The 24,835-nt window shown below is 42.0% G+C and overlaps 1 protein-coding gene across 1 annotated transcript; it reads left to right on the top strand.

Moving 5' to 3' along the window:
- Nucleotides 1-16,278: 16,278 nt before the first annotated feature.
- LOC308091741 (cAMP-regulated phosphoprotein 19-like) lies at nt 16,279-23,313 on the top strand. The gene is made up of 3 exons (XM_080437451.1): nt 16,279-16,412; nt 18,566-18,691; nt 20,141-23,313. Exons 1-3 carry the CDS (start codon nt 16,380-16,382, stop codon nt 20,327-20,329), a joined length of 348 nt encoding a protein of 115 aa, XP_080293577.1. The 5' UTR covers nt 16,279-16,379; the 3' UTR covers nt 20,330-23,313.
- The last annotated feature ends 1,522 nt before the right edge of the window (nt 23,314-24,835 follow it).

The raw sequence follows: 24,835 nt of genomic DNA, 5'->3' as shown, positions 1-24,835 counted from the left end.
TCATGACACACGGGACAGGTCAGCTCCTCTTCCTGAACAGTGAAACAGGAAGCCATTTTATCTGCCGCTCCCTGATCTGGAATGTTCTCTGAGGAACACCAGAGGAATACTAGAAGACAAAACAACGATAACATTATGAGTATCAATAGTAGTAGTAGTATTCATAGTAACAGCAATATTTAAGCACTTATTATAATCTGCCTGTTCTCACCTCAGTAGAGATTGTAGCTGTCTGTCTGTCTGTCTGTCTGTCTGTCTGTCTGTCTGTCTGTCTGTCTGTCTGTCTGTCTGTCTGTCTGTCTGTCTGTCTGTCTGTCTGTCTGTCTGTCTTGTAATCGGCTGCCAAGTTGTTCAAATGATCTATTAATTGATCTATTTATTTATTGATTGATATTTGCCTCTCGGTTAGTTTCTTGAAGTGAATCTCAGTCTGAGAAAAAGGCTAGGCGACTGAACAAGGAAAGGATTCTTTTTTTACAAGCTGCTCATACATCATATATCACATATCATATATATCATATCTCATATCTCAAATATCATATATATATCATATACCCACCACCATCTCTGATCGTCTGGCCATCTCTTTCCATATTGACACTCCCACCCCCCCCCCCCCCCCATGAGAAGCTAAAACGCACCATAGAAGTCCATCAACCCTTCTTCTCTCTCTGCATCACTCTCTCTCTGATGCCATCTCTTCTCTCTCTACATCCCTGTCTCTCTGATGCCATCTCTGTCTCCTCTTTCACACAGACTGACTCTAACATCTGCAACACCTCACTCTCCTCTTGCCTGGACCAGCTCTCACCCGTTCCAAACCCCTTCTGTCACCTTTGTACTGTTTCTATCTATCAAAGAAGAAATGTCACTTTATTTAAGAGTGGTAGCAGCATAACAAACAGCATACATCATGTCTCTTAGTACTAGATCTGAAAATGTTTGATTGGGTGTGGCTTATGTAGACTAGTAGATGGTGCCATCTAGTGGTTGTTATAAATCATCACATATCACAACGTCCCCTGCTGGTGCACAGAATCAGAATCAGAATCAGAATCAGGTTTATTGTCACATCACAGGTTTACAAGGTAAAAAAGTGGGTGAAATTCGTTTTTGTACATCGTTCCCATCGCAACATTAATATCCATAGAAAGAAGAGGGGGGGGGGGGGGGAAGAGGGGTGGGGGGCAAGTGGGAAGGAGATCAAAAAAACAAGAGAACAACAGAAGGCCAGACAAGTTATCTACATATTTACAAAGTACCTGAGATAATAAAAAACTAAGGTGCCTGAGCATAGCAGCAATGTATGTATACTGTGCATGATATACTTATACTGTGCATGATATATTTATGGACGTTAAGGTGCTTAGAGAAAAAAAGAGCACAATAAAAAAAAGACAAAAAAAGTCAGTGCGTTATACATGGGATTAAGGTGCAAAAGGTCAATGCGTGTCCACCTAGGGTGGACTGACCCTAGTATAATCCGCAAGTAGCTCCATGAGGGAGTGCAACAAAAAGTCATTTGTACCTGGTGTAGTCCACAGGTATGTCCGAGGGGGAGCTAAGTCCAAGTCATTTGTCCCTGGTATAATCCACAGGTGTGTTCAGGAAGAGCCAGAAAAGTCTGCGACCAGCTGGACAGTACCGCCTGTTGTCAGGCTGCTGAACAAGGCTTATGCCTCATTCAGCATTCTGACAGCAGCCGGATTAAAACTGCACCAGAACCTGGTGGTGGAACTCTTGATACTGCGGTAGAGCCCCTTGCCCGGTCGCGGTCGTTGTAGGGGTTTGAACAGTTTGTGACTTGGGTGGTGCTTGTCCTTGATGATGCGCTTGGCTTTGACCACGCACCGCTTTTTGTACAGTTCCTGGAGTGCTGGGAGCTCGCCTCCTATTATCCGCTCTGCCGATCGCACTACTCGCTGTAGGCTGATCTTTTCTCGGGCAGTGCAGTTCCTGTACCAGGCCGTGACACAGCCTGTTAGGATGCCTTCAACAGAACTGTTGTAATACAGCCTGAGGATGCAATGTCCTACTCCGAGCTTCTTCAGGCGGCGGAGCCAGTACAGTCGCTGCTGAGCCTTTTTCCTCACGTGTGTGGTGTGCGTCTCCCATTTGAGGTCCTCCTAGATGTGTACTCCGAGGAACTTGAACTCGCTGACCCTTTCCACTGCAGCACCGTCGATGAGGATGGGCGCATGGTCTCTCCGCGGCCTCCTGAAGTCCACGATCAGTTCTTTGGTCTTGTCGACGTTAAGAGCGAGGTTGTTCTCCCGGCACCAGAGTGCCAGTGAGTTGATCTCCTCTCTATAGTCAGACTCGTCGTTGTTGACGATTCGGCCTATCACGTGTCGTGTCGTCCGCGTACTTTATGATGGTGTTGGAGACATGTGTGGCTATGCAGTCATACGTGTACAGGGAGTAGAGGAGAGGGCTCAGCACGCATCCCTGGGGTGCTCCGGTGTTGAGGGTCAGGAGGTCGGATGTGATGCTGCCCATTCTCACCACCTGATGTCGGTTGGACAAGAAGTCCTGTATCCAGTCGCACATGCTTGGGTGTAGCCCTAGGTCTCTGAGCTTTTTGTCAAGTATTGCTGGGACAATGGTGTTGAATGCTGAGCTGTAGTCCACGAACAGCATACGTACATATTTGTCCTTCAGCAGCTTGTTGTCCATGTGCGAGAGGACGGTGTGGAGAGCCATGGCAATAGCGTCGTCGGTGGATCTGTTTTTGCGGTATGCATACTGCCACGGATCCAGCGAGGCAGGTAGCGTGGAGCTGATGTATTCCCTCACCAGTTTCTCGAAGCACTTGCTGACGATCGGGGTGAGAGCGACAGGTCTCCAGTCGTTCAGGCATGTCACTTTGGCCTTTTTGGGAATGGGCACAATGGTTGACATTTTGAACCCTGCAGGGACCACAGCCTGGGAGAGGGAGAGGTTAAAGATGTCAGCGAAGACACCCGCCAGCTGGTCTGCACATGCCTTAAGGACCCGGCCTGGAATCCCATCAGGTCCGGCTGCCTTGTGGATGTTGACCCGTGCGAAGGCTGTACGCACTTCTCTCTCCGAGATGGTTAGAGGGTTCTCCTCTGCTGGTGCTGCTGATGGCCCCGCTTGGCTGCCGCGGTTGGGGCTGATCTCAAACCGGCCGTAGAAAGTGTTCAGTTCGTTGGGGAGGGAGGCAGGCGGGTTCACCTCGCTTCTGGTTCTTGTTTTGCAGTCTGTCAAGGTGTGTACCGCCTGCCATGTGCTCCTGATGTCGCCATTGCTGAGTTGGTCTTGCATCTTTTTTGTGTAGGCCTTTTTCGCCTTCCTGATGGCGCTGTTTAGGGCCGCGCGTGTCGTGTTGCGCGTTTCCACGTCGCCAGATTTGAAACCAGCATCCCGTTCATGCAGATGTGCACGTACTCCGCTGTCCATCCATGGTTTCTGATTGGGATAGATCCGAACTGTCTTTTTTGGGACTATGTCAACTATGCACTTACTGATAAAGCCAGTGACTGAGTCTGAGAGTTCGTTGATGTTATTCCCAGCGGCGTTCTTAAACATCCCCCAGTCAGTCTGGTAGAAGCAGGATTGTAGCATAGCGTCTGTGTCCTCAGACCAGATTCGGATTTCCTTCTCAACGACCGGCTCCCTTTTTAGCCTCTGTTTGTAGGCAGGTAGCAGCTGCACGGTACTTTAAAGAGATATTTCACTTTCAAAACAAATTTTGGTCATTTTATCGTCTACTCAGGCTTTTGTGAGCCCCCCAGACAGTTTTTAAGTTGCTTGATTCAGTATTTACCCATTTGATAATCATTTGATCAGATAAGCCCCCTTCCTATACAAACTTCAAACTCCATTTTAACCATGATAGATTAATCAGAAACACCCGTCCTTGGTTCTGGTGACTGATATTGTCCTTCTAATACGTGAGGAGACCGTGTTTTTTCAGTTACTTTTTTCATTTATTTTTAATATTTTAGTTTTTCAAAATATCTTCAAAACTTTTCAAGCATTTTCAGTAATGACATAGATAGATAGCTGATCACAATGTGAGCTTGTACATTTTAATTTTGAGGAATAAAAAGCCATTTGGCTACAGGGAGACCACAGCCAGACATTGTAGCTGTCTCTAGTTTAAACAATTCATTAAAATAGATTAGAGACATTTATACATTTAGTTTTTACACATGTCTATTGTGCAGACAAATTACTGTCATATCTTAATCAAATCATCAAGAACAAATATGTGACAATAAGTGTTAAGAAGTTCACAGCAGTGATTGACAGGTTGACTCAGTGATTGACAGGTTGACTCAGTGATTGACAGGTTGACTCAGTGATTGACAGGTTGACTCTGTGATTGACAGGTTGACACAGTGATTGACAGGTTCACTCAGTGATTGACAGGTTCACTCAGTGATTGACAGGTTCACTCAGTGATTGACAGGTTGACTCAGTGATTGACAGGTTGACTCAGTGATTGACAGGTTGACTCGGTGATTGACAGGTTGACTCAGTGATTGACAGGTTGACTCGGTGATTGACAGGTTGTCTCGGTGATTGACAGGTTGACTCGGTGATTGACAGGTTGACTCGGTGATTGACAGGTTGACTCAGTGATTGACAGGTTGACTCAGTGATTGACAGGTACACTCAGTGATTGACAGGTTGACTCGGTGATTGACAGGTTGACTCAGTGATTGACAGGTTAACTCAGTGATTGACAGGTTGACTCGGTGATTGACAGGTTGACTCTGTGATTGACAGGTTCACTCAGTGATTGACAGGTTGACTCGGTGATTGACAGGTTCACTCAGTGATTGACAGGTTGACTCAGTGATTGACAGGTTGACTCTGTGATTGACAGGTTGACTCGGTGATTGACAGGTTCACTCTGTGATTGACTGGTTCACTCTGTGATTGACAGGTTGACTCAGTGATTGATTGATTGATGTACTTTATTTAGTAAGACATGATAACATCAGTACATGGAAGTACAAATTCACAATACAAGGTCTACTAAACTGGAAGACTCATTAAGCACTAAGCTTGTTTAAGATGAGATCCCCATGCACACAAATCATGATGACATATAAGAGACAGACAGATATACACACTACTATACAGAAAGTCATACAATCAGCTTACAGGTTACTGGTATGAAGAGTGAAAAAAAAATTACAAAAGAAGAAAAAGAAAAGGGGGGGGGGGGTAGGGGGGTAGGTTAAGACTTAGACAGGGGCCATTTTCGAATTGCAGCCTCCTGAAGGTGTATCTTTAGGGAAGTTTTGAAGGTGAGTAGGGTTTTACACTCCTTTACTCCTTTTGGTAGGGCATTCCACATTTTTTATGAATAGCATGAGAACGAGTTAATTCCCTTTGTTGAGCCAAATCTGGGTTGTACATGATTTGTGGAGCTGCCTCTGGTGTTATGATCGTGGACTTCATTAACATTTAGGAAGTATTTAGACAAATACAGGGGGATCCCAATGTTGTGGTGTATCTTGAAGACCAGGCCCATAGCAAGTTGCTGTACTCTGTCCTCAACCCTAAGCCATCCAATCCTAGCAAAATGAGCAGGGGTTAGATGGGTTTTGTAATTGAGGCCAAGAAGTAGCCTTACTAGTTTGTTTTGGGATGTTTGGAGCCTTGTAGTAGGGGGTACTAAGTGAAAAATCGTTACGCGGCGGATAAAAGCATGAAATTTGATACAGATGTCCCTTGGGTCATCCTAAAACATCCTAGAAGGGGTGCCCAAAAAAATTTGAAACAGGAAGTGAGTTATGGACAAAATCCAAAATGGCCACCTAAACTGTTGACCGTTGACTCAAAAGACACCAAAAGAATCTCCAAAAAGCATAAAATGTGGCACACATGTCCTTTGGGTCATCCTAAGACATCCTAGAAGGGGAGCCCAAAAAAATCTGAAACAGGAAGTGAGTTATTGACCAAATTGAAAATGGCCACCTAGTGTTGTCGATTGACTCAAAAGACAACTAAAGAATCTCCAAAAAGTATAAAATGTGTCACACATGTCCCTTGGGTCATCCTAAGACATCCTAGAAGGGGTGCCCAAAAAAGTCTTCAACAGGAAGTGAGTTATTGACTAAATTGAAAATGGCCGCCTACAGTGTTGGCGATTGACTCAAAAAGCCTATAGAATCTCCAAAAAGTATACAATTTGGCACATATGTCCCTTGGGTCATCCTAACACATCCTAGAAGGGGTGCCAAAAATAATCTGAAACAGGAAGTGAGTTATTGACTAAATTGAAAATGGCCGCCTACAGTGTTGAAAGATGATGCAAGATACCTACAGAATCTCATAAAAGCATGAAATGTGGTACAAATGTCCCTTGGGTGATCTGAACGCATCCTACAAGGGGTGCCCAAAAAGGTTTTAAACAGGAAGTGACCGCCTAAAAGCAGTTGACACAAAAGAAAACATAAGGGGACGTCATAAAAGTGTATAATTTGGTACGTACATTGAGTGCTTCTTAATATATCCTAGAAGGGGTTATTTATTTGTTTGCTTGTTTATTAAACTTTTTAGGAAGGGACCATGTTGAAGAAATTCTAAATGGCTGTTTAAACAGTTGACCATGGCAGTCTGCATATTATGCAGACTCAATACGACAGGTTATGCAGTGCATAACTTGCCGTATTTTGTAGTCTACCTTCTGTTTTCATTTCTACATCACTTATTTATTTTACTTTCTGCATAATTTTTTTATTGTACTCTTTGAATCTTCTTTATTTATCTAACTCTCTGCATATTCTCATTTATTTTACTCTGCATCTTATCTTACTCTGCATATTCTTATTTTACTCTCTGCATCTTATTTATTTTGCACTCTACATCTTCTTGCTTGTTTTACACTCTATCTTCTCATGTATTTTCTTCTTGATCATTACTATTTTTTTGTGATTAGTGTTTAGTAACTACATGTATTCATTAGTGCCATTTCGCAATTACCAGCACATTGGCATAATGCTCTGCAAGGTAACCCAGCATCCCGGCATCTACACTTTCTCGAACAGAAGGGCTCAGCTTTGCAGCCACACTTGAGTTCTCTACAAACTTAAGCAGCCTCTGGCAAGAGTGTCCATAAAGGTGTCCACGAATCAGCGACTTTAATTTATTTGTCAGGAGATGGTAGAGATTGCATAGCTTTCAGGCTTCTGGACCAAATGCTAGATTGGCTGCTCGATTTGAATATTGTAGCAGTGCAGCCCGTGTGGGAGGAGTGTTTTCCATTGAGAGACTATTCAAACTTTTTTTGGCACCCCTTAGGATGCATTCAGATCACCCAAGGGACATTTGTACCAAATTTCATGCTTTTATGAGATTATTTTTTTTGTCTTTTTTTTTGTCTTTTGCATCATCTGTCAAGACTGTACACACCCATTTTCAATTTAGTCAATAACTCACTTCCTGTTTCAGATAATTTCAGGCACCCCTTCTAGGATGTCTTAGGATGACCCAAGGGACATGTATGCCATTATGAGATTCTTTAGTTGTCTTTTGAGTCAATCGACAACACTGTAGGCGGTCATTTTCAATTTTGTCAATGACTCACTTCCTGTTTAAGATTTTTTTGGGCACCCCTTCTGGGATGTCTTGGGATGACCCAAGGGACATGTATGCCAAATTGTATGCTTTTATGAGATTCTTTAGTTGTCTTTTGAGTCAATAGATAACACTGTAGGCGGCCATTTTCAATTGTGTCAATAACTCAGTTCCTGCTTAAGATTTCTTTGGGCACCCCTTCTAGGATGTCTTAGGATGACCAAAAAGACATGTGTGCCAAATTGTATGCTTTTATGAGATTCTTTAGTTGTCTTTTGAGTCAATCGACAACACCAGGCGGCCATTTTCAATTTAGTCAATAACTCACTTCCTGTTTCAGATTCCTTTGGGCACCCCTTCTAGGATGTCTTAGGATGACCCAAGGGACATATGTGCCAAATTTTATGCCTTTTGGAGATTCTTTTGGTGTCTTTTGAGTCAACGGTCAACAGTTTAGGTGGCCATTTTGAATTTTGTCCATAAGTCACTTCCTGTTTAAGATTTTTTTGGGCACCCCTTCTAGGATGTTTTAGGATGACCCAAGGGACATCTGTATAAAATGTCATGCTTTTATCCGCCGCGTAACGATTTGGCCATTTTTTGTGCTTAGTACCCCCTACTATTGTTTTTAAGGCCTTGGAGGTGTTGTGATACCATGAAGTGCATGCATAATCATAATAACCTTGTATGAGGGCCCATGCAAGAATCTTCAGAGTATTCTTACTGACTAGGCGTTCAATCCTATTCAAAAAGCGTGTTTTTTGGTTAACCTTTTTGATCGCTCTTTCGACGTTTTTGTTTCCGGAGAGGTTTGCCTCCAAGATGGAACCCAGGTAGGTAATTTCATCCTTTCTTGTGATAACATCATCACCCACTTTGATCGTGAAGCTCTCAGCCTTGCTAAGGTTAGGACTGGACCCAAAGAGGATGGATACAGTTTTACCAAGGTGTAATGATAGTTTGTTGTCGGAGAGCCAGATACAGATCTTGTTGAGTTCAGAGCTGAGAGTTTTCTCAACCTGGAGCCTGTTCCTGTCCGAGACCAGCAGAGCCGAGTCATCTGCGAACAGGAACAGTTTGCAGTCGCAAGCTGAAGACATATCATTCACATATATCAGGAACAGTAAAGGTCCTAGTATACTTCCTTGCGGAACACCACAAGTCACTGGGAGGGGAGGGGACTGGGTGCCGTTTACTTCCACCACTTGCTCCCTCCCTTCCAGGTAGGATCTCATCCAGCTCACCGACGTATCATCAAAACCTATTATTCTGAGCTTATCGATCATAATTGGGTAATTAACGGTGTCAAAGGCCTTCTGGAGGTCCAGCATGACCATGCCGCAATATTTGCCATTGTCGACATCTTGTTTGATAGAGTCGTTCAAATAGAGAAGGCATGTGTCAGTGGAGTGGTTTGTTCTGAAACCAGATTGGAATTTGTAAATTAGATTTTTCTCGGCAAGATACTTATCGTCTATGTTCATAGACAATTTTTTCCATGACTTTCGAGATGGAGCTAAGAATAGAAATAGGGCGGTAGTTGCCAGGGTCTAATTGGTTTCCTTTTTTGTACAGAGGGGTCACCCTTGCTTTTTTGAAGTCCTTAGGGACCCGTCCCTGTATGATGGAGAGGTTTATTATGTGAATGATTGGAGCAATGGAGGCGGCTGAGTCTTTTAGAAATTTGGAGGGGATATTGTCGAGTCCTGTGGCTCTGTGTTGTTGAAGTGCACTACATTTTTTAAACACCTCATCTGTTGTCACAGGGGAGAGTTTAAAATTATATTTGTGTACACCTTGTTTTTCGTAAAATGAGTCAACATACTCTTTACCGTAGCTCCCAGAGTGAGGGGGTAGTTTTTCAACCAGTTCTGAGGCTACGGTCGTAAAGAATATGTTGAGGATTTTACTCACTTCCCGATTTGTTGTAGTGAGAGTCTCCTTCACCTTGAGGTTTATGTTTGTAAACCTGGTTTTAAATGTTTTGCTTCCAAAAATGTTTTGCTTCCAAAGCTCTCATGGTTTGTTTTGATTTTCCTCAATTTTGTCATCGAGGTAGCTTTTTTCTGCTATCAGGAGCATGCCATTTACCTTGTTTCTTAGCATGTTTCTCTCTTTTTCGAGTTTAGCTACGTGGGATTCGAGACCTTTGTTAAAGCATTTGGCGAGTTTGATCCTACCTTTATGAAACTCAGAACACTTTTTGTTTCTGACTTTCATGGCAGTAAGGATGTCCGAATTCATCCATGGTACCGAGTGGGTTTTGACCCTGATGGTTTTCATGGGAGCCACACTGTCCTAAATTTTAATGAATTTGGTTTTGAAACCAAGCCAAGATTCGTCTACCTGTGTGCTGTTTAGTACGTCGGACCAGATTGACAGGTTGACTCTGTGATTGACAGGTTGACTCAGTGATTGACAGATTGACTCAGTGATTGATAGATAGGTAGGTTGACACCTGTAGGCCTACTCACCTGGCATAAAAGGGGCTCTGAGAGCAGCTTGAGCCATTCATTACTAAACTACAACATGAAGAGACCACCACTGAAGAATTGATTTATTGATTATACTTGCATATTGTTTTTATTAACGTTTGTCAGTTTTGTAGTCAGTGTAGTGTTGTTGTTAACTTATTTCCCCCCGAGATTTTAGGGGGGGGAGAAAAAAAAATCTCGCCTGCCCTAAATGTAATTCCTGGGAACACCACTGGGCTCTATTAGCTCAATGGTAAAACAAAAAAAAGGAAAGTTACATATTGCAGCTTTAAATGCCATAAAATACATGAACATGAGCATAACATGTTAATATAAACATAACGAGTTCGTTGATGATAGTGACTGTTAAACAAGTCTATGGAGATATTTATGAAATGTATGAACAAGTTTAAACTGCAACATCATTTTATACAGTATGTAGTGAGGGGTCCCTGCTTCATCTCTCTCTCTGCTAAGGGGTCCTTGGCCTGAAAGAGGCTTGAGCTTGTAGATCTGCTATTTTCACTAGATTTGAAACAGGGCTTAAGTGGTTAATTCATAAGGTATTTTAGTTAAGTGTGGGTCCCAAGAGTCCCTTCCTAGAAATGTAATGGAGTAAAAAATACAATATTTATATTTGAAATGTGAAAGTCATGAGCTTGAAAAACTAAACAGAATAAATAAATGAGTACTGGGTACAAAAAAATCTACCCAAGTACTCAAGTAAATGTACTTAGTTACCGTATGATCTGTATGTGTTTTATAAACCTTCTATAGTGTATGATCTGTATGTGTTTTATAAACCTTCTATAGTGTATGATCTGTATGTGTTTTATAAACCTTCTATCTAGTGTATGATCTGTATGTGTTTGATCATCTGGCCATCTCTTTCCATATTGATGCTCCCACCCCCCATGAGAAGCTAAAACGCACCATAAACTTCCGCAACCTCAAGTTCATCAACCCTTCTTCTCTCTCCACATCCCTCTCTGATGCCATCTCCGTCTCCTCTTTCACACAGACTGATTCTAACATCTACAACACCTCACTCTCCTCTTGCCTGGACCAGCTCGCACCCGTCCGAACCAATTGGGGCCCAGCATCCGACGTTGACATTTATCTGTAAAGGAAGTGATAGTTCATATGAATGGCATGTAGTTTCGCTGTTTTACCCCTGCTGGTGTCAGAAAGATTTTTTTGCCATTCAAGTGGGTGGGTTTTTGACGAACTTACTTACCTTAATAAACATTGTCATAAATACTGCTTCCAGTTGCTAGTTTAAAGTCTTCTTTCAATCATCATGATATGCGTTTTGGTAAATAATGGTTTCATTCATTTTTAAATTGATGATAAAGTAGGGTATGCTGAGGGGCGGGATGATTTGATTGACAAGCTACCCAACCAATAGCATTCATTCCCCGCCCCCGCTCTTGATTGACAAGCTACCCAACCAATAGCATTCATTTCCGGTTGCACAGGATATGACGATATGACGCGATATCCACAAGTTTCCTAGGGCATTGTGGGCATCACTTCCTGTCGATTTGAACAGGTATGGGTGCATCCACACATGAGATGCAAGTTGACGCTCGGAAGTCGGAAGTCCCATCCATTCCCATGTTATAGGAAAAACCGGAAAGACCCATCCCGATGCGCGTCTGAAGCACATATCCGGGTTCCGCTTTTCATTGAGTAACGGCCAGAAATGGCCGGAATTGGAACAAGGGCTTGCAACCCTAGCGTCAACTTGCATCTCATGTGTTGATGCACCCAGTCAGGGATCAAATCGACAGGAAGTGATGCCCACAATGCCCAAAAGGAAACTTGTGGATATAAAGAATGGCGGATTTGAAATAGCTGAAAAATAGGCTTCATTTACGGTCTGTAGAAACCAATGGCGTCACTTTGTCCATTATTGCCGGACCCAGGGGGTCTGGCTTACATGAGGCTTTGTACCTGTTTTCTCCATACATGGGCATGGTCACTTTGTCCTTAGGCCCCAGCCATAAAAGTCTGTCCCCCTTTCGTCCATACATGGGCATGTTTTGTAGGCCTACCTGTTTTCTCCATACATGGGCAAAAAACAGGTTTTGGTCACTTTGTCCTTAGGCCCCAGCCATAAAAGTCTGTCCCCCTTTCATCCATACATGGGCATAGACACAGGCTGACACGTCATGTGAAGTCTGGGTCTGGCAGAACCAGGTCTCCTGGTCTTGTTTTTACTGTCTATGGTCCAAACCCCATCTGTCACCTACCCACACTAACATTAACTTAACCCTGTCCCTCCTCCCCGAACAGTTTTTTGGGCGGTGAAACCGCCCCTATAAGTGAGGTTTGGAAATTTGTACAATTATCCTGTGTACAAAATTTGTACAGGACTGTGATTGGCCAGTGTCACATGACACATGTGCATAGCCCTATATAATAAACCATAACTTGAAAAAAAACAATAAATTGTTTTTTTTCAAGTTATGGTTTCGTCCATCATAAAGAGTGTTTCAATAAATGTATTTATCTTTTGTACACGATTGGTTGACTCCATTCAGTATTGTGATTAGCTAGCAAGACACCGCCCACTTCACACAGGGTGTGATTTTTTGTACATATTTCTTGTTTTTCATACCAGTAACCTGTAAGCTGATTGTGTGACGGTCTGTATAGTAGTGTATAGCTGTCTGTTTTCTTAAATGTTATCATGATTTGTGTGCGTGGGAACTCATTTGAAACAAGCTTATAGTGCTTTAATGAGATACCCAGTTTAGTAGACCTTGTATTGTACTTCCATGTAGTGTTTCCCATGTCTTACTAAATAAAGTACATCAATCAATCAAGAAGACCGGTCTCACCATTCATACAGACATATACAAACAACACATGCAGCTCTATAAAGACACCATCAACTCGACAACTCCTGCCTGACCCACATCAAAACAGGGATGCAAACAAACTCAACTGCAATAAATCTGACATCCTAATCATTGGCCCAGACTCCCTCACCCGTTCCACTCGTAATCAACAAACTATACTATACAAAATGGTCATAAAGGTAGGATCAAACTCGCCAAATGCTTTAACAAAGGTCTCGCATCCCACTTAGCTAAACTCAAAAAAGAGAGAAACATGCTAAGAAACAAGGTAAATGGCATGCTCCTGGTAGCAGAAAAAAGCTACCTCGATGACAAAATTGAGGAAAATCAAAACAAACCACGAGAGCTTTGGAAGCTATTTAACAACCAACTAGGCTGCAGCAAAAAATTGAAAACCAGGTTTGCAAACATAAACCTCAAGGTGAATGAGACTCTCACTACAACAAATCGGGAAGTGAGTAAAATCCTCAACATATTCTTTACGACCATAGCCTCAGAACTGGTTGAAAAACTACCCCCTCACTCTGGGAGCTACGGTAAAGAGTATGTTGACTCATCTTACGAAAAACAAGGTGTACGCAAAGATGATTTTAAACTCTCCCCTGTGACAACAGATGAGGTGAAAAATTGAGCGCACTCCAACAACACAGAGCCACAGGCCTCGACAATATCCCCTCCAAATTTCTAAAAGACTCAGCCGCCTCCATTGCTCCAATCATTACTCACATAATAAACCTCTCCATCATACAGGGACGGGTCCCTAAGGACTTCAAAAAAGCAAGGGTGACCCCTCTGTACAAAAAAGGAAACCAATTAGACCCTGGCAACTACCGCCCTATTTCTATTCTTAGCTCCATCTCGAAAGTCATGGAAAAAATTGTCTACGAACAGGTCGATAAGTATCTTGCCGAGAAAAATCTAATTTACAAATTCCAATCTGGTTTCAGAACAAACCACTCCACTGACACATGCCTTCCCTATTTGAACGACTCTATCAAACAAGATGTCGACAATGGCAAATATTGCGGCATGGTCATGCTGGACCTCCAGAAGGCCTTTGACACCGTTAATTACCCAATTATGATCGATAAGCTCAAAGCAATAGGTTTTGATGACACGTCGGTGAGCTGGATGAGATCCTACCTGGAAGGGAGGGAGCAAGTGGTGGAAGTAAACGGCACCCAGTCCCCTCCCCTCCCAGTGACTTGTGGTGTTCCGCAAGGAAGTATACTAGGACCTTTACTGTTCCTGATATACGTGAACGATATGTCTTCAGCTTGCGACTGCAAACTGTTCCTGTTCGCAGATGACTCGGCTCTGCTGGTCTCGGACAGGGACAGGCTGCAGGTTGAGAAAATTCTCAGCACTGAACTCAACAAGATCTGTATCTGGCTCTCCGACAACAAACTATCATTACACCTGGGTAAAACTGAATCCATCCTCTTTGGGTCCAGTTCTAACCTTAGCAAGGCTGAGAGTTTCACGATCAAAGTGGGTGATGATGTTGTCACAAGAAAGGACGAAATTACCTACCTGGGTTCCATCTTGGAGGCAAACCTCTCCGGTAACAAAAACGCCGAAAGAGTGATCAAAAAGGTCAACCAAAGAATACGCTTTTTGTAAAGGATTGGACGTCTAGTCAGTAAGAATACTCTGAAGATTCTTGCAGGGGCCCTCATACAAGGTTATTACGATTATGCATGCTCCTCATGGTATCACAACACCTCCAAGGCCTTAAAAACAAGGCTCCAAACATCCCAAAACAAACTAGTAAGGCTACTTCTTGGCTTCAACCACGAAACCCGTCTAACCCCTGCTTATTTTGCTAGGATTGGATGGCTTAGGGTTGAGGACAGAGTACAGCAACTTGCTATGGGCCTGGTCTTCAAGATACACCACAACATTGGGATCCCCCTGTATTTGTCAAAATACTTCCAAAACGTTAATGAAGTCCACGATCATAACACCAGAGGCAGCTCCACGAATCAATGTTCAACCCAGATTTGGCACAACAAAGGGAATGAACTCGTTCTCATGCTATTCATCAAAAATGTGGAATGCCCTACCTAAAGGAGTGTAAAACCCTACTCACTTTCAAAACTGCCCTAAAGATACACCTTCAGGAGGCTTTAATTCGAAAATGGCCCCTGTCCAAGTCTTAACCTACCCCCCCTCCCCTTTTTTTGGGCGGTGAAACCGCCCCTATAAGTGAGGTTTGGAAATGTGTACAATTATCCTGCGCTGTGATTGGCCAAAAATTTACCCCGCCTAACCCTGCACCGTGATTGGCCAATCACAATCTATTCAGGACTGTGATTGGCCAGTGTCACATGACACATGTGCATAGCCCTATATAAGAAACCATAACTTTAAAAAAAACATAAATTTGTTTTTTTTAAGTTATGGTTTCGTCCATCATAAAGAGTGTTTCAATAAATGTATTTATCTTTTGTACATGATTGGTTGACTCCATTCAGTATTGTGATTAGCAAGACACCGCCCACTTCACACAGGGTGTGATTTTTTCTTCTCTTGTACATATTTTTCACTCTTCATACCAGTAACCTGTAAGCTGATTGTATGACGTTCTGTATAGTAGTTTGTATACCTGTCTTTCACTTATATGTCATCATGATTTGTGTGCATGGGGATCTCATCTTAAACAAGCTCAGTGCTTAATGAGTCTTCCAGTTTAGTAGACCTTGTATTGTGAATTTGTACTTCCATGTAGTGTTGTTCTCATGTCTTACTAAATAAAGTACATCAATCAATCAATCAAACGTTGGCCAATTGTCAAATAATATAAGAAAGAGGCAAAACTTGTGAAAATAGCTGATCTACAAGCTCACAACGCCCCGCCTCACAATATTTATCTGTGGAAACCGAGTCAAACTAAATGTAATGCCCCAACTCCTGCAGATTGTCAGGGACTGGGGGGGGGGGGTCCCCTGTTCAAATATGAATTGGTCCCCAGTTCAATTAAGATTTTTTTGAGGGGTCCCCAGTTCAAATATGATTATTTTGGGCGGTCCCCAGTTCAAATATGATTATTTTGGAGGGTTCCCAGTTCAAATATGATTATTTTGGGGGGTCCCCAGTTCAAACATGATTATTTTGGGGGGTTCCCGGTTCAAATATGATTATTTTGGGGGGTTCCCAGTTCAAATATGAGAGGAGTTCCCCAGTTCAAATATGATTATTTTGGGGGGTTCCCAGTTCAATTTTTTTTTTGGGGGTCGTGGCCTGTACAGTTTGGACACCCTTGCACTAACAAACCTCAGAGTAATCCTCAATCTGTTTGGGATGCACTCTGGGATCCACTCTGGGATCCTCTCTGGGCTCTACTGTCAGTCCTGAGCGCTCAGTGATCTGTTGATCATCCTGTCAGACAGCGCTTCAGTGTTTTGTCTCTCTCGGTGACTTTACTTTAAACATCATTATAACATCTATTCTTAAAAAACTACAAAGAACTACAACTATGTCTGAGGATCTGGAAGCTACGAAGCTACAGGTACAACATGAGCTATGAGTTAATATCTATTACTGAGAGGAGAGTTAGCCTGTTAGCATGTTAGCACAGCACTCTGTGTGTGTGTGTGTGTGTGTGTGTGTGTGTGTGTGTGTGTGTGTGTGTGTGTGTGTGTGTGTGTGTGTGTGTGTGTGTGTGTGTGTGTGTGTGTGTGTGTGTGTGTGTGTGTTGTTGGTTAGCAGCTAACAGGCTAACTACAGTGTGTGTGACACACACACACACACACACACACACACACACACACACACACACACCCAGTGCTGTGCTAACAGGCTAGCTCCCATAGAGTTAATATTGGCTAAGTATGTGCGAACAGGCTAACTACTGTGTGTGTGTGTGTGTGTGTGTGTGTGTGTGTGTGTGTGTGTGTGTGTGTGTGTGTGTGTGTGTGTGTGAGACGTGTGTGTGTGTGTTAGCAGCTAGTTGCTAACCTGCTAGCTAGCAACTCTCTGACATAAATAGTAACCATCAGTAGATCAGGGGGTTCCCAAGGTCTTCCTAGCAGAGAGAGAGATGAAGCAGGGACCCCCTAGCAGAGAGAGAGATGAAGCAGGGACCCCTTGGCTGAGAGAGATGAAGCAGGGACCCCTTTGCTGAGAGAGATGAAGCTGGGACCCCCTAGCAGAGAGACAGATGAAGCAGGGACCCCTTAGCTGAGAGACAGATGAAGCAGGGACCCCTTTGCTGAGAGAGATGAAGCAGGGACCCCTTAGCTGAGAGAAATGAAGCAGGGACCCCTTAGCTGAGAGAGAGATGAAGCAGGGACCCCCTAGCAGAGAGACAGATGAAGCAGGGACCCCTTAGCTGAGAGAGATGAAGCAGGGACCCCTTAGCTGAGAGAGAGATGAAGCAGGGACCCCTTAGCTGAGAGACAGATGAAGCAGGGACCCCTTAGCTGAGAGAGAGAGAGATGAAGCAGGCCAAGGACCCCTTAGCTGAGAGAGATGAAGCAGGGACCCCTTAGCTGAGAGAGAGATGAAGCAGGGACCCCTTAGCTGAGAGAGATGAAGCAGGGACCCCTTAGCTGAGAGAGAGATGAAGCAGAGAGACAGATGAAGCAGGGACCCATTAGCTGAGAGACAGATGAAGCAGGGACCCCCCAGGGACCCCATCACTACATATTGTATAACATTGTGTTGCAGATTAAACATAGATTCATAGACTTGTTTGACAGACACTATCATTATCATTATTTTTAAACACTTTCAAGTTAAACAAAAAAATAGCAGGTGTACAAGCTCACAGCACGGCACGAAGTGACGTGCTGTCACTTGGTGTCACACAAATGACACACAAGTGGCCTATGTACTTGGTCTGCTCTTTTTTCCCCTCTACAGAAAACCTCACCGAAAATAGCCGATCTACAAGCTCGTTGCGACTGCGAGGCCTTGTGAGCTTGTCGATCTGCTATTTTCGGCCAATGTTCCCCTCAGAATAAGGACGCTAGGGTTGAAGTGGTTAATGTAAAATAAAATAAAAATTTAAATAAAGGTTACAATCCCACAAACATTTGGCGGCCCCTCTGTAGTAACTCTGAGGACCCCCTAGGGGTCCCGGTAGGGCCAGTTGTACGTATCTACGTCACGATAGATACGTATCACGATACAGAGGCCACGATACGATATGTATCGCGATACGCGTTGATTTTGAATAATGACTGTCTTCTACTAAATTAACTTTTGCAGAGTCCTAGACTTCCGATGTTTTGACCAATATATTAAGAATATATTGTCAGAAAACGTAAAGTTTCCAAATCGATTTGAAAAAACTTAGTTGATCAAATGTTTACAAAAAGCAAGGAAATAAATACAAATATAAATAACGAATGTTTTGATGGATAAATGCAAAATATTGAATCATTAATAAATGCAAATGAAATATTCTCTCTGTTTATTTTAGAGTCTCAGACACAAATAAACACACCATGTTGTTGTTTTTTAAAGCTGCGTCACACAGCGTATCCATATGGTAGCCTCTGTATCGATAGGATTATCGGCACGGAATTATTGCCATATGGATTAATTGAACACACCCCTAGGGGTCCCGGACCCCCTGTTGAAGACCCCTGCTCTTAGCTGAATAGTAGAGAGAGGTTGGTCACTTAACCTTTAATGTAACGCTTGGTGCTTCCTCAGGAAATGGAGGAGAACCTGGTGATCAGCCCAGAGAGAGCGGAGGAGGCCAAGCTGAAGGCCAGATACCCAAACCTGGGCTCCAAACCCGCAGGATCTGACCTGCTGCGGAAGAGGCTGCAAAAGGGGGTAAGTTTTAGACACACACACACACACACACACAGACAGACAGACAGGCACACAGACACACAGACACACAGACAGAAATGGGTTGAAAATAATTGCTATTTACACATTAAAAATGCCAATACAACGAGGAAGAAGAAGAGGGATACAACAAATAGTTTTCCATAAGAAGTATGGTTTTATTTTAGCAGTGAAACGGTAGGATTTACATAATCACATGTCTGTATAATGTAAACGCAACGGAATACAGGCTGCCGCATAACTCTATGAATATAGGCTAATAGATCATAAATAAGCCTTAGCCTACTTCACTTTTATTTAATTTAGTTATAAGTGTCTGTGTAGGCCCTACACAAACATGTAGCCTTATAACTAAATCATTATTTAATGTAGTTATAAGGCTACATGTTTGTGTAGGCCCTACACAAACATGTAGCCTTATAACTACATTAAATAATGATTTAGTTATAAGGCTGCATGTCTGTGTAGGGCCTACACAGACATTTAGCCTTATAACTAAATCATTTAATTGTGTGTTCAAAATGTATGAAACGTCTTTTGAAAATAGCCGATCAACAAGCTCACAATGTGAGCTTGTAGATCGGCTATTTTCAAATGGCCAAAATGTATATAGGGCTGAAGTGGTTAAAGGTAGGGTAAGTGATTTGCTTTGGTTAAAATAATTGTTAAATAGCTCTATATTCTAATAGTACTCATTGCTATTTGATTGTTCATTGCTACTGAGTGTTTGTTCAGTATTAGGAGTCTCCTTGTCTCTCCACCTCTTTATTAAACAGAAAATGCATTTTCGTTTCAGTTTCATTTCCAATTTTATCCAACCAGGACAGAGAACTCAATCAGGATACAGATTAAACAAGTGAAATTGGAAGTGATGACACTAAGAAATGAGCAGACAAAATTGGAACTGGAACACTATACAAATTAAGCTTAAAAATTGGTACTTTCTCCTGATTGGCTGAGATTTTGACACCTACCGAAAAATGTATTTTCTGTTTATTAAAGAGCTGGAGAGACAGGGAGACTCCTGTTACTGAAAAAACACTCTATAGCAATGATTACTATCAGAATATAGTATTTTAACCTTTTAACAAAATACTTTTTGTTTTGACAAAAAAATATCACTTACCCTACCTTTAATGTCTTTTGCGATAATAATAACAATCAAGGTTTTCAAATAATTGTAGTGGAGTAAAAGTACAGTATTAGCCTCTGAGATGTAGTGGAGTAGAAGTAAAAGTCCTGACAATTGGAAATACTCCAGTGAAGTAAAAATACCTCAACATTTTTCTTAAGTACAGTACTTAAGTAAATGTACTTAGTTACATTACACCTCTGCAATCCGGTATAATATGACCGCGTCGTTCTCGTTTTTACTTTAATTTATTTTACAAGCTGGTATAATATGTTTTACTTTAATTTATTTTCCAACAGCCAAAGTACTTTGACTCGGGCGACTACAACATGGCTAAGGCCAAGATGAAGAACAAGCAGCTTCCCACGGCGGCCACGCCCTCGTCAGCGGCCGAGAACAAGGCGGAGATCACGGGCGACCACATCCCCACGCCTCAGGACCTGCCGCAGAGGAAGCCCTCCATCGTGGCCAGCAAGCTGGCCGGCTGAGATGGCCGCCAAGCCACCAAGCTGGCCCGGTTCCGGTTGATACCGCAGCAAGCTGGCCGGTTCCATATATATATATATATACACACACCGGCACCGAGCAAAGGGTTTTTTAGGGTGCAACAGTTAAAGGCTTAGTATGTAACTTTACCCTGTGTTTACAAAACAATCCATCATTCTAGACAGGGGGACGTTTTTGGTTCTACCTAAACAAACATCCAGCGAGAGGACCGTGTGTTTCTGCAGTTAAACAACCACCACACTGCTGGTTTATGTAGAGGTAAATGATGGGTTAAAAATGTATTTATAGTTTTATGTAAACACAGGGTAAAATTACGTAGCATGCCTTTAATCAAACCAATCGATTATTTAAAAAAAAGATTAAATAAAAACAATCGATAATTTAGTAAAATAATCGACCCCCTGTTTGTGGGCATGCCATTATATGCGGAAATTGTATAAAAAAAACATGTTCACACATTTTCACAATTTATTTGCATGACTCTGTTGTGCGACAAAGTGAATAAGAAATAGGGCTTTAAATGGTTAATAATCGGTTCATTGAAATATAAAGTTTTTTTTTCGCTTCTCGATTACTCTATTATTAATCGAAAAAGTAATCGATTAGAAATAATCGCTCAAAAGGAAATAATCGATATCTAGTTGCAACCCTAAAAGTTTTGGTTTACAACACTTTTGTTGCTGTTTCATTCATTCCAGCACCGTGGAATACGATGCTGCCTGCTGCGTTCCACCGTCTCTGTTTTATCCTTTGATGTCAACAACAACAAAAAAAAGAAGAAAAAAAAAGAACAAATAATGAATCAAGCTGAATGCTGTAAATTAGTTATGGCAGATATTGAGTCAGTGGTGATTTAATTTGAACAGCTGAAAATGTCTTTTGTGTGTGTATATATGTATATATATATATATATATATATATATATATATATATATATATATATATATATATATATATATATATATACACACCTCGTATATATATAGCTTATTTACAACACGTTAATCACACCTGGAAACATATATATAAAGTTAGTGATATTTGACTTTGGCAGAACATTTTCTGTTGACCTCCCTGCCAATGGGAAGTTGACCTCCCGGCCGATGGGAAGTTGAACGTCGTTCACTTTGGAAAATTGTTCTCTGTGAATCTTTGCTTCTTTGTTTTTTTAATTGGCCCTCGGTCACCTTGTCACCTGTCTCTCCATGGAGGTCTCTCATTGGATGCGTTCGAACAGTGATGTCATTTGGGGGGTGGCAATAGTTGCTCAAATTCGGTTCTTTTATTCATATTTTCTCCACAACTTAGCGTTTATTGCAGATGAATCAGATTTTGGATCAGCGCTGAGGGGGTTGCATCCACACATGTCACAGACACGCGTGTCACAGACACACATGTGTTCTTGTCTACAGCCATACAGTCATTTTATTAACCCATTAAGACCGGCAACGCATCTGTGTCATTTTAAGATTTCTTTGGCTATTGAAAAATAGCAGATATACAAGCTCATTGAGCTTATATATCTGCTTTTAAAAAAAATGCGTGGAAAGTTTGTGCAAATCTTTCAATGTATATTTTTAAAGCAAACATTATGTTAGAAGCAAAGATCTGTTCAAAATGTCCAAAAATAGCTGATCTACAAGCTCGTGAGTGCCGCGCTACGAGCTTGTAGATCTGCTATTTTTGAATAGCCAAAGTATAAAATAATGGTTAAAGCTCAAATCTAAAATGAAACGGATGCGTTCCCGGATTGATTGGGTTACATACATACATTTATTACATACATACATACATACATAACATACTGTACATACATTCATTCATTTGCCACTATCAGCTTGGCAACTCTTTTTGACCATGTCATAGGCTGCATTTTCACATTTATGTTTGGTCAAAAACATTGCCAAAATAGCAGATCTACAATGTGTCACATCATCACAGCGCACTGTGAGCTTGTAGATCTGCTATATTAGATTATTATTTTGTTGCCACCCACTTATTTCTCCCCTAAATGACGTCTCTGATCTGAAGCAGTGTAGTTCAGGATGACGACAGGTTTTAATTCATTTTATTGATGTTAGGTTTCTCCATGTTTAATAAATGGCCTTAACAGTAACGCACCACTGTTTCTCTTGAGCAATATTTGCTTTAATAACTCAGTGAGAATCTAAGTTGGGAATCTGTCCTGAAAGAGCTTAGTTCACTCCCAAAATGACTTCTTTCTTTTTTTTCTCCTATCAATTAAACATGTTGAAATATTGGATCTGGAACATACTGTAGGGATGGGATGATATGAACATTTCATGTCATGATTATTGTGGCAAAATATAATTGCAATATTATCACGATAATTAAAATGTGCTTAAAACTTAAAATGCCACTTTTGTTTACCACCTTTGTGGGGGGGCGGGGCGTTAGCCAAAAATAGCAGATCTACACTGTACAAGCTGACAACGTGCTTGTTCTGCTATTTTTGGTGAATCGTGTGTAGAGTGAAATAATCTTTACAGGTCACGGTCAGTTTTATCAACTATAGAGGGTTTAAGTGTTAATGAGATTTCAGCTCAACTAAAGATAATTCATCCTACATCAATTAAAATCTCTGCGAAACGATTTTCTATGAGCGTTTTTTTTTTAATCACCATAAACGATTATCGTCCCGTCCCTAATCGTCAGGAACGCCACAAAAACAAAGTAAAAATGTCCATGAATTGAGGGTTTCCTGGGGGTGAATGGAGTGTTTTTTGGGGGTGAACTATGACCTCTGGATAATGTCTGCTGTTTGTTGTCTCCAGATGGAATAGTTTTGGGCTTTAATGACATGTTAATGACATGTTAATGTTTTTGTCTCCAGATGGAATAGTTTTGGGCTTTAATGACATGATTGTCTGGACTGTGCATGAATTACACTCAACGCAGTCTCACTGTGCCATTTGTTTTGTAAATAAAATAGTTTTGCATAATATCTGCTCTCCTACAAATCAATGTGTTAATTTATTTTTTATTTTTCCTTTTTAGCCGTTTAGAAGAAGCTTGTGTCGCATTTGTTTCACAGGCTACTTCCACCTGGGACCTCGGTAGCACAATCGATGAAGGGGCGGTCCCTTTTTTTCAAGCTACTTGGCAGGTGATTGGATGGGACCGTCTGTCTATCACTGTCTATCAAGCAATCATATTGACGTGTTTACATGACGTATAGTGGCTGTAGTTCTTGTGTATAATATTCAACCTTGATGAATCATGAAAGAACTACAACGCAATAAGCGCTTCTCGATGGCGTCACATCCGGTCTCGCCAAGATCCCGCCCCTAGCAGCCGCTGATTGGTTCACACACCCCGGAGTGCAGAGTATCTCCAATCTCTGACCAAGCCCAGATGGAGGCTGTATTTGTGAACATGTGAAGTCAATACTGCCCCCATCTGGCGGAGTCAGGTTAGATTCTACATGATGTGGTCTGTACTATAGGGTGTAAACCTCATATGTCCAAAACTGTTACTTTTCACCATTCAAATTCAAAACTATCAAAAGTAGTAGATCTACAAGCTGGAATGTCTAATTACAGACGCTTTCCTGGTCTAAATGGGTAAAAAATAACACGAGAAAGCACCTGTGTCATTTTACATTTGTTTGGGCTATTAAAAAACAACAGATATACAAGCCCATAGTGCAGCGACATGAGCTTGTAGATCTGCCATTTTTGAAAAATCATGATTTCTTTTGCAAATCTTTGAATATGTAGGGGGGGTGTGGCAAAAAACTACTTTCTGGTCTTGACAGCCCATACAACCAAACAGAAAAGTCCTATCTGATTGTATTAAACCACATTAAACTCACCAACATTGAGCCGTACGGAAAGCTTGAATTATCCTCTTTCTATCTGCAAAGTTTGTGTTTCATAAAAATCCACCGTAGAGACATGTTATGAGCTACTTTCTGTCAATAAATTCCGTGCAGGTGATTATTTTGTTTAAGTGTCAGAGTTTGGAAGCGCTCGTTTTCTATAACGCAGCGTCCTGCTGCCTCCTGGACCTGCATCATGTGACATTTAGAAACAGGTACGCTGGATTGTTGAGTGATTTCCAACGAGCGCGTCCAAACTCCAACACTCCATGCTGCTCAATGTTTTGCCACTCAGGCTAGGTGAGGGGGGCGTGTCCCTGTAGAAAAGTGATGCATGTACGCGTGATAGTGATATGCACCGACATTCTGCCAAGACCCGCCCCAGACCCGGAAAAGTCGCGCTGTGATTGGCCAGTGGTCACTTTGAGTGACAGTTGGGGCAAACGCAGTCCCCACAACATAATTTACTATTCTGTGCCTATCGGTACATAACTCGGACGGCGCTTAGTCGACTAGCAGTCGCAGACCATCGGCCGGTCGTCGCGGGCACTCGCGCCTGGAGGCGCTCGGGCGCGACTGCATACACAGGAACTGCAAATTTCACGCCCACTTTTGAGACCGCCTCCACTCGAGGTCCATTAGAACG

The sequence above is a fragment of the Gymnoscopelus braueri genome, assembly GCF_963280865.1.
Source record: "Gymnoscopelus braueri genome assembly, chromosome: 9".
NCBI classification, from domain to species: domain Eukaryota; kingdom Metazoa; phylum Chordata; class Actinopteri; order Myctophiformes; family Myctophidae; genus Gymnoscopelus; species Gymnoscopelus braueri.
This window is presented reverse-complemented; position numbering and strand designations above follow the sequence as displayed.

Coding starts and splice junctions, on each gene's coding strand:
- LOC308091741 (XM_080437451.1), top strand. CDS start 16,380: ATGTCTGAGGATCTGGAAGCTACGAAGCTACAG. Junction 16,413..18,565: donor TGGAAGCTACGAAGCTACAG/GTACAACATGAG, acceptor GTGCTTCCTCAG/GAAATGGAGGAGAACCTGGT. Junction 18,692..20,140: donor GGAAGAGGCTGCAAAAGGGG/GTAAGTTTTAGA, acceptor ATTTTCCAACAG/CCAAAGTACTTTGACTCGGG.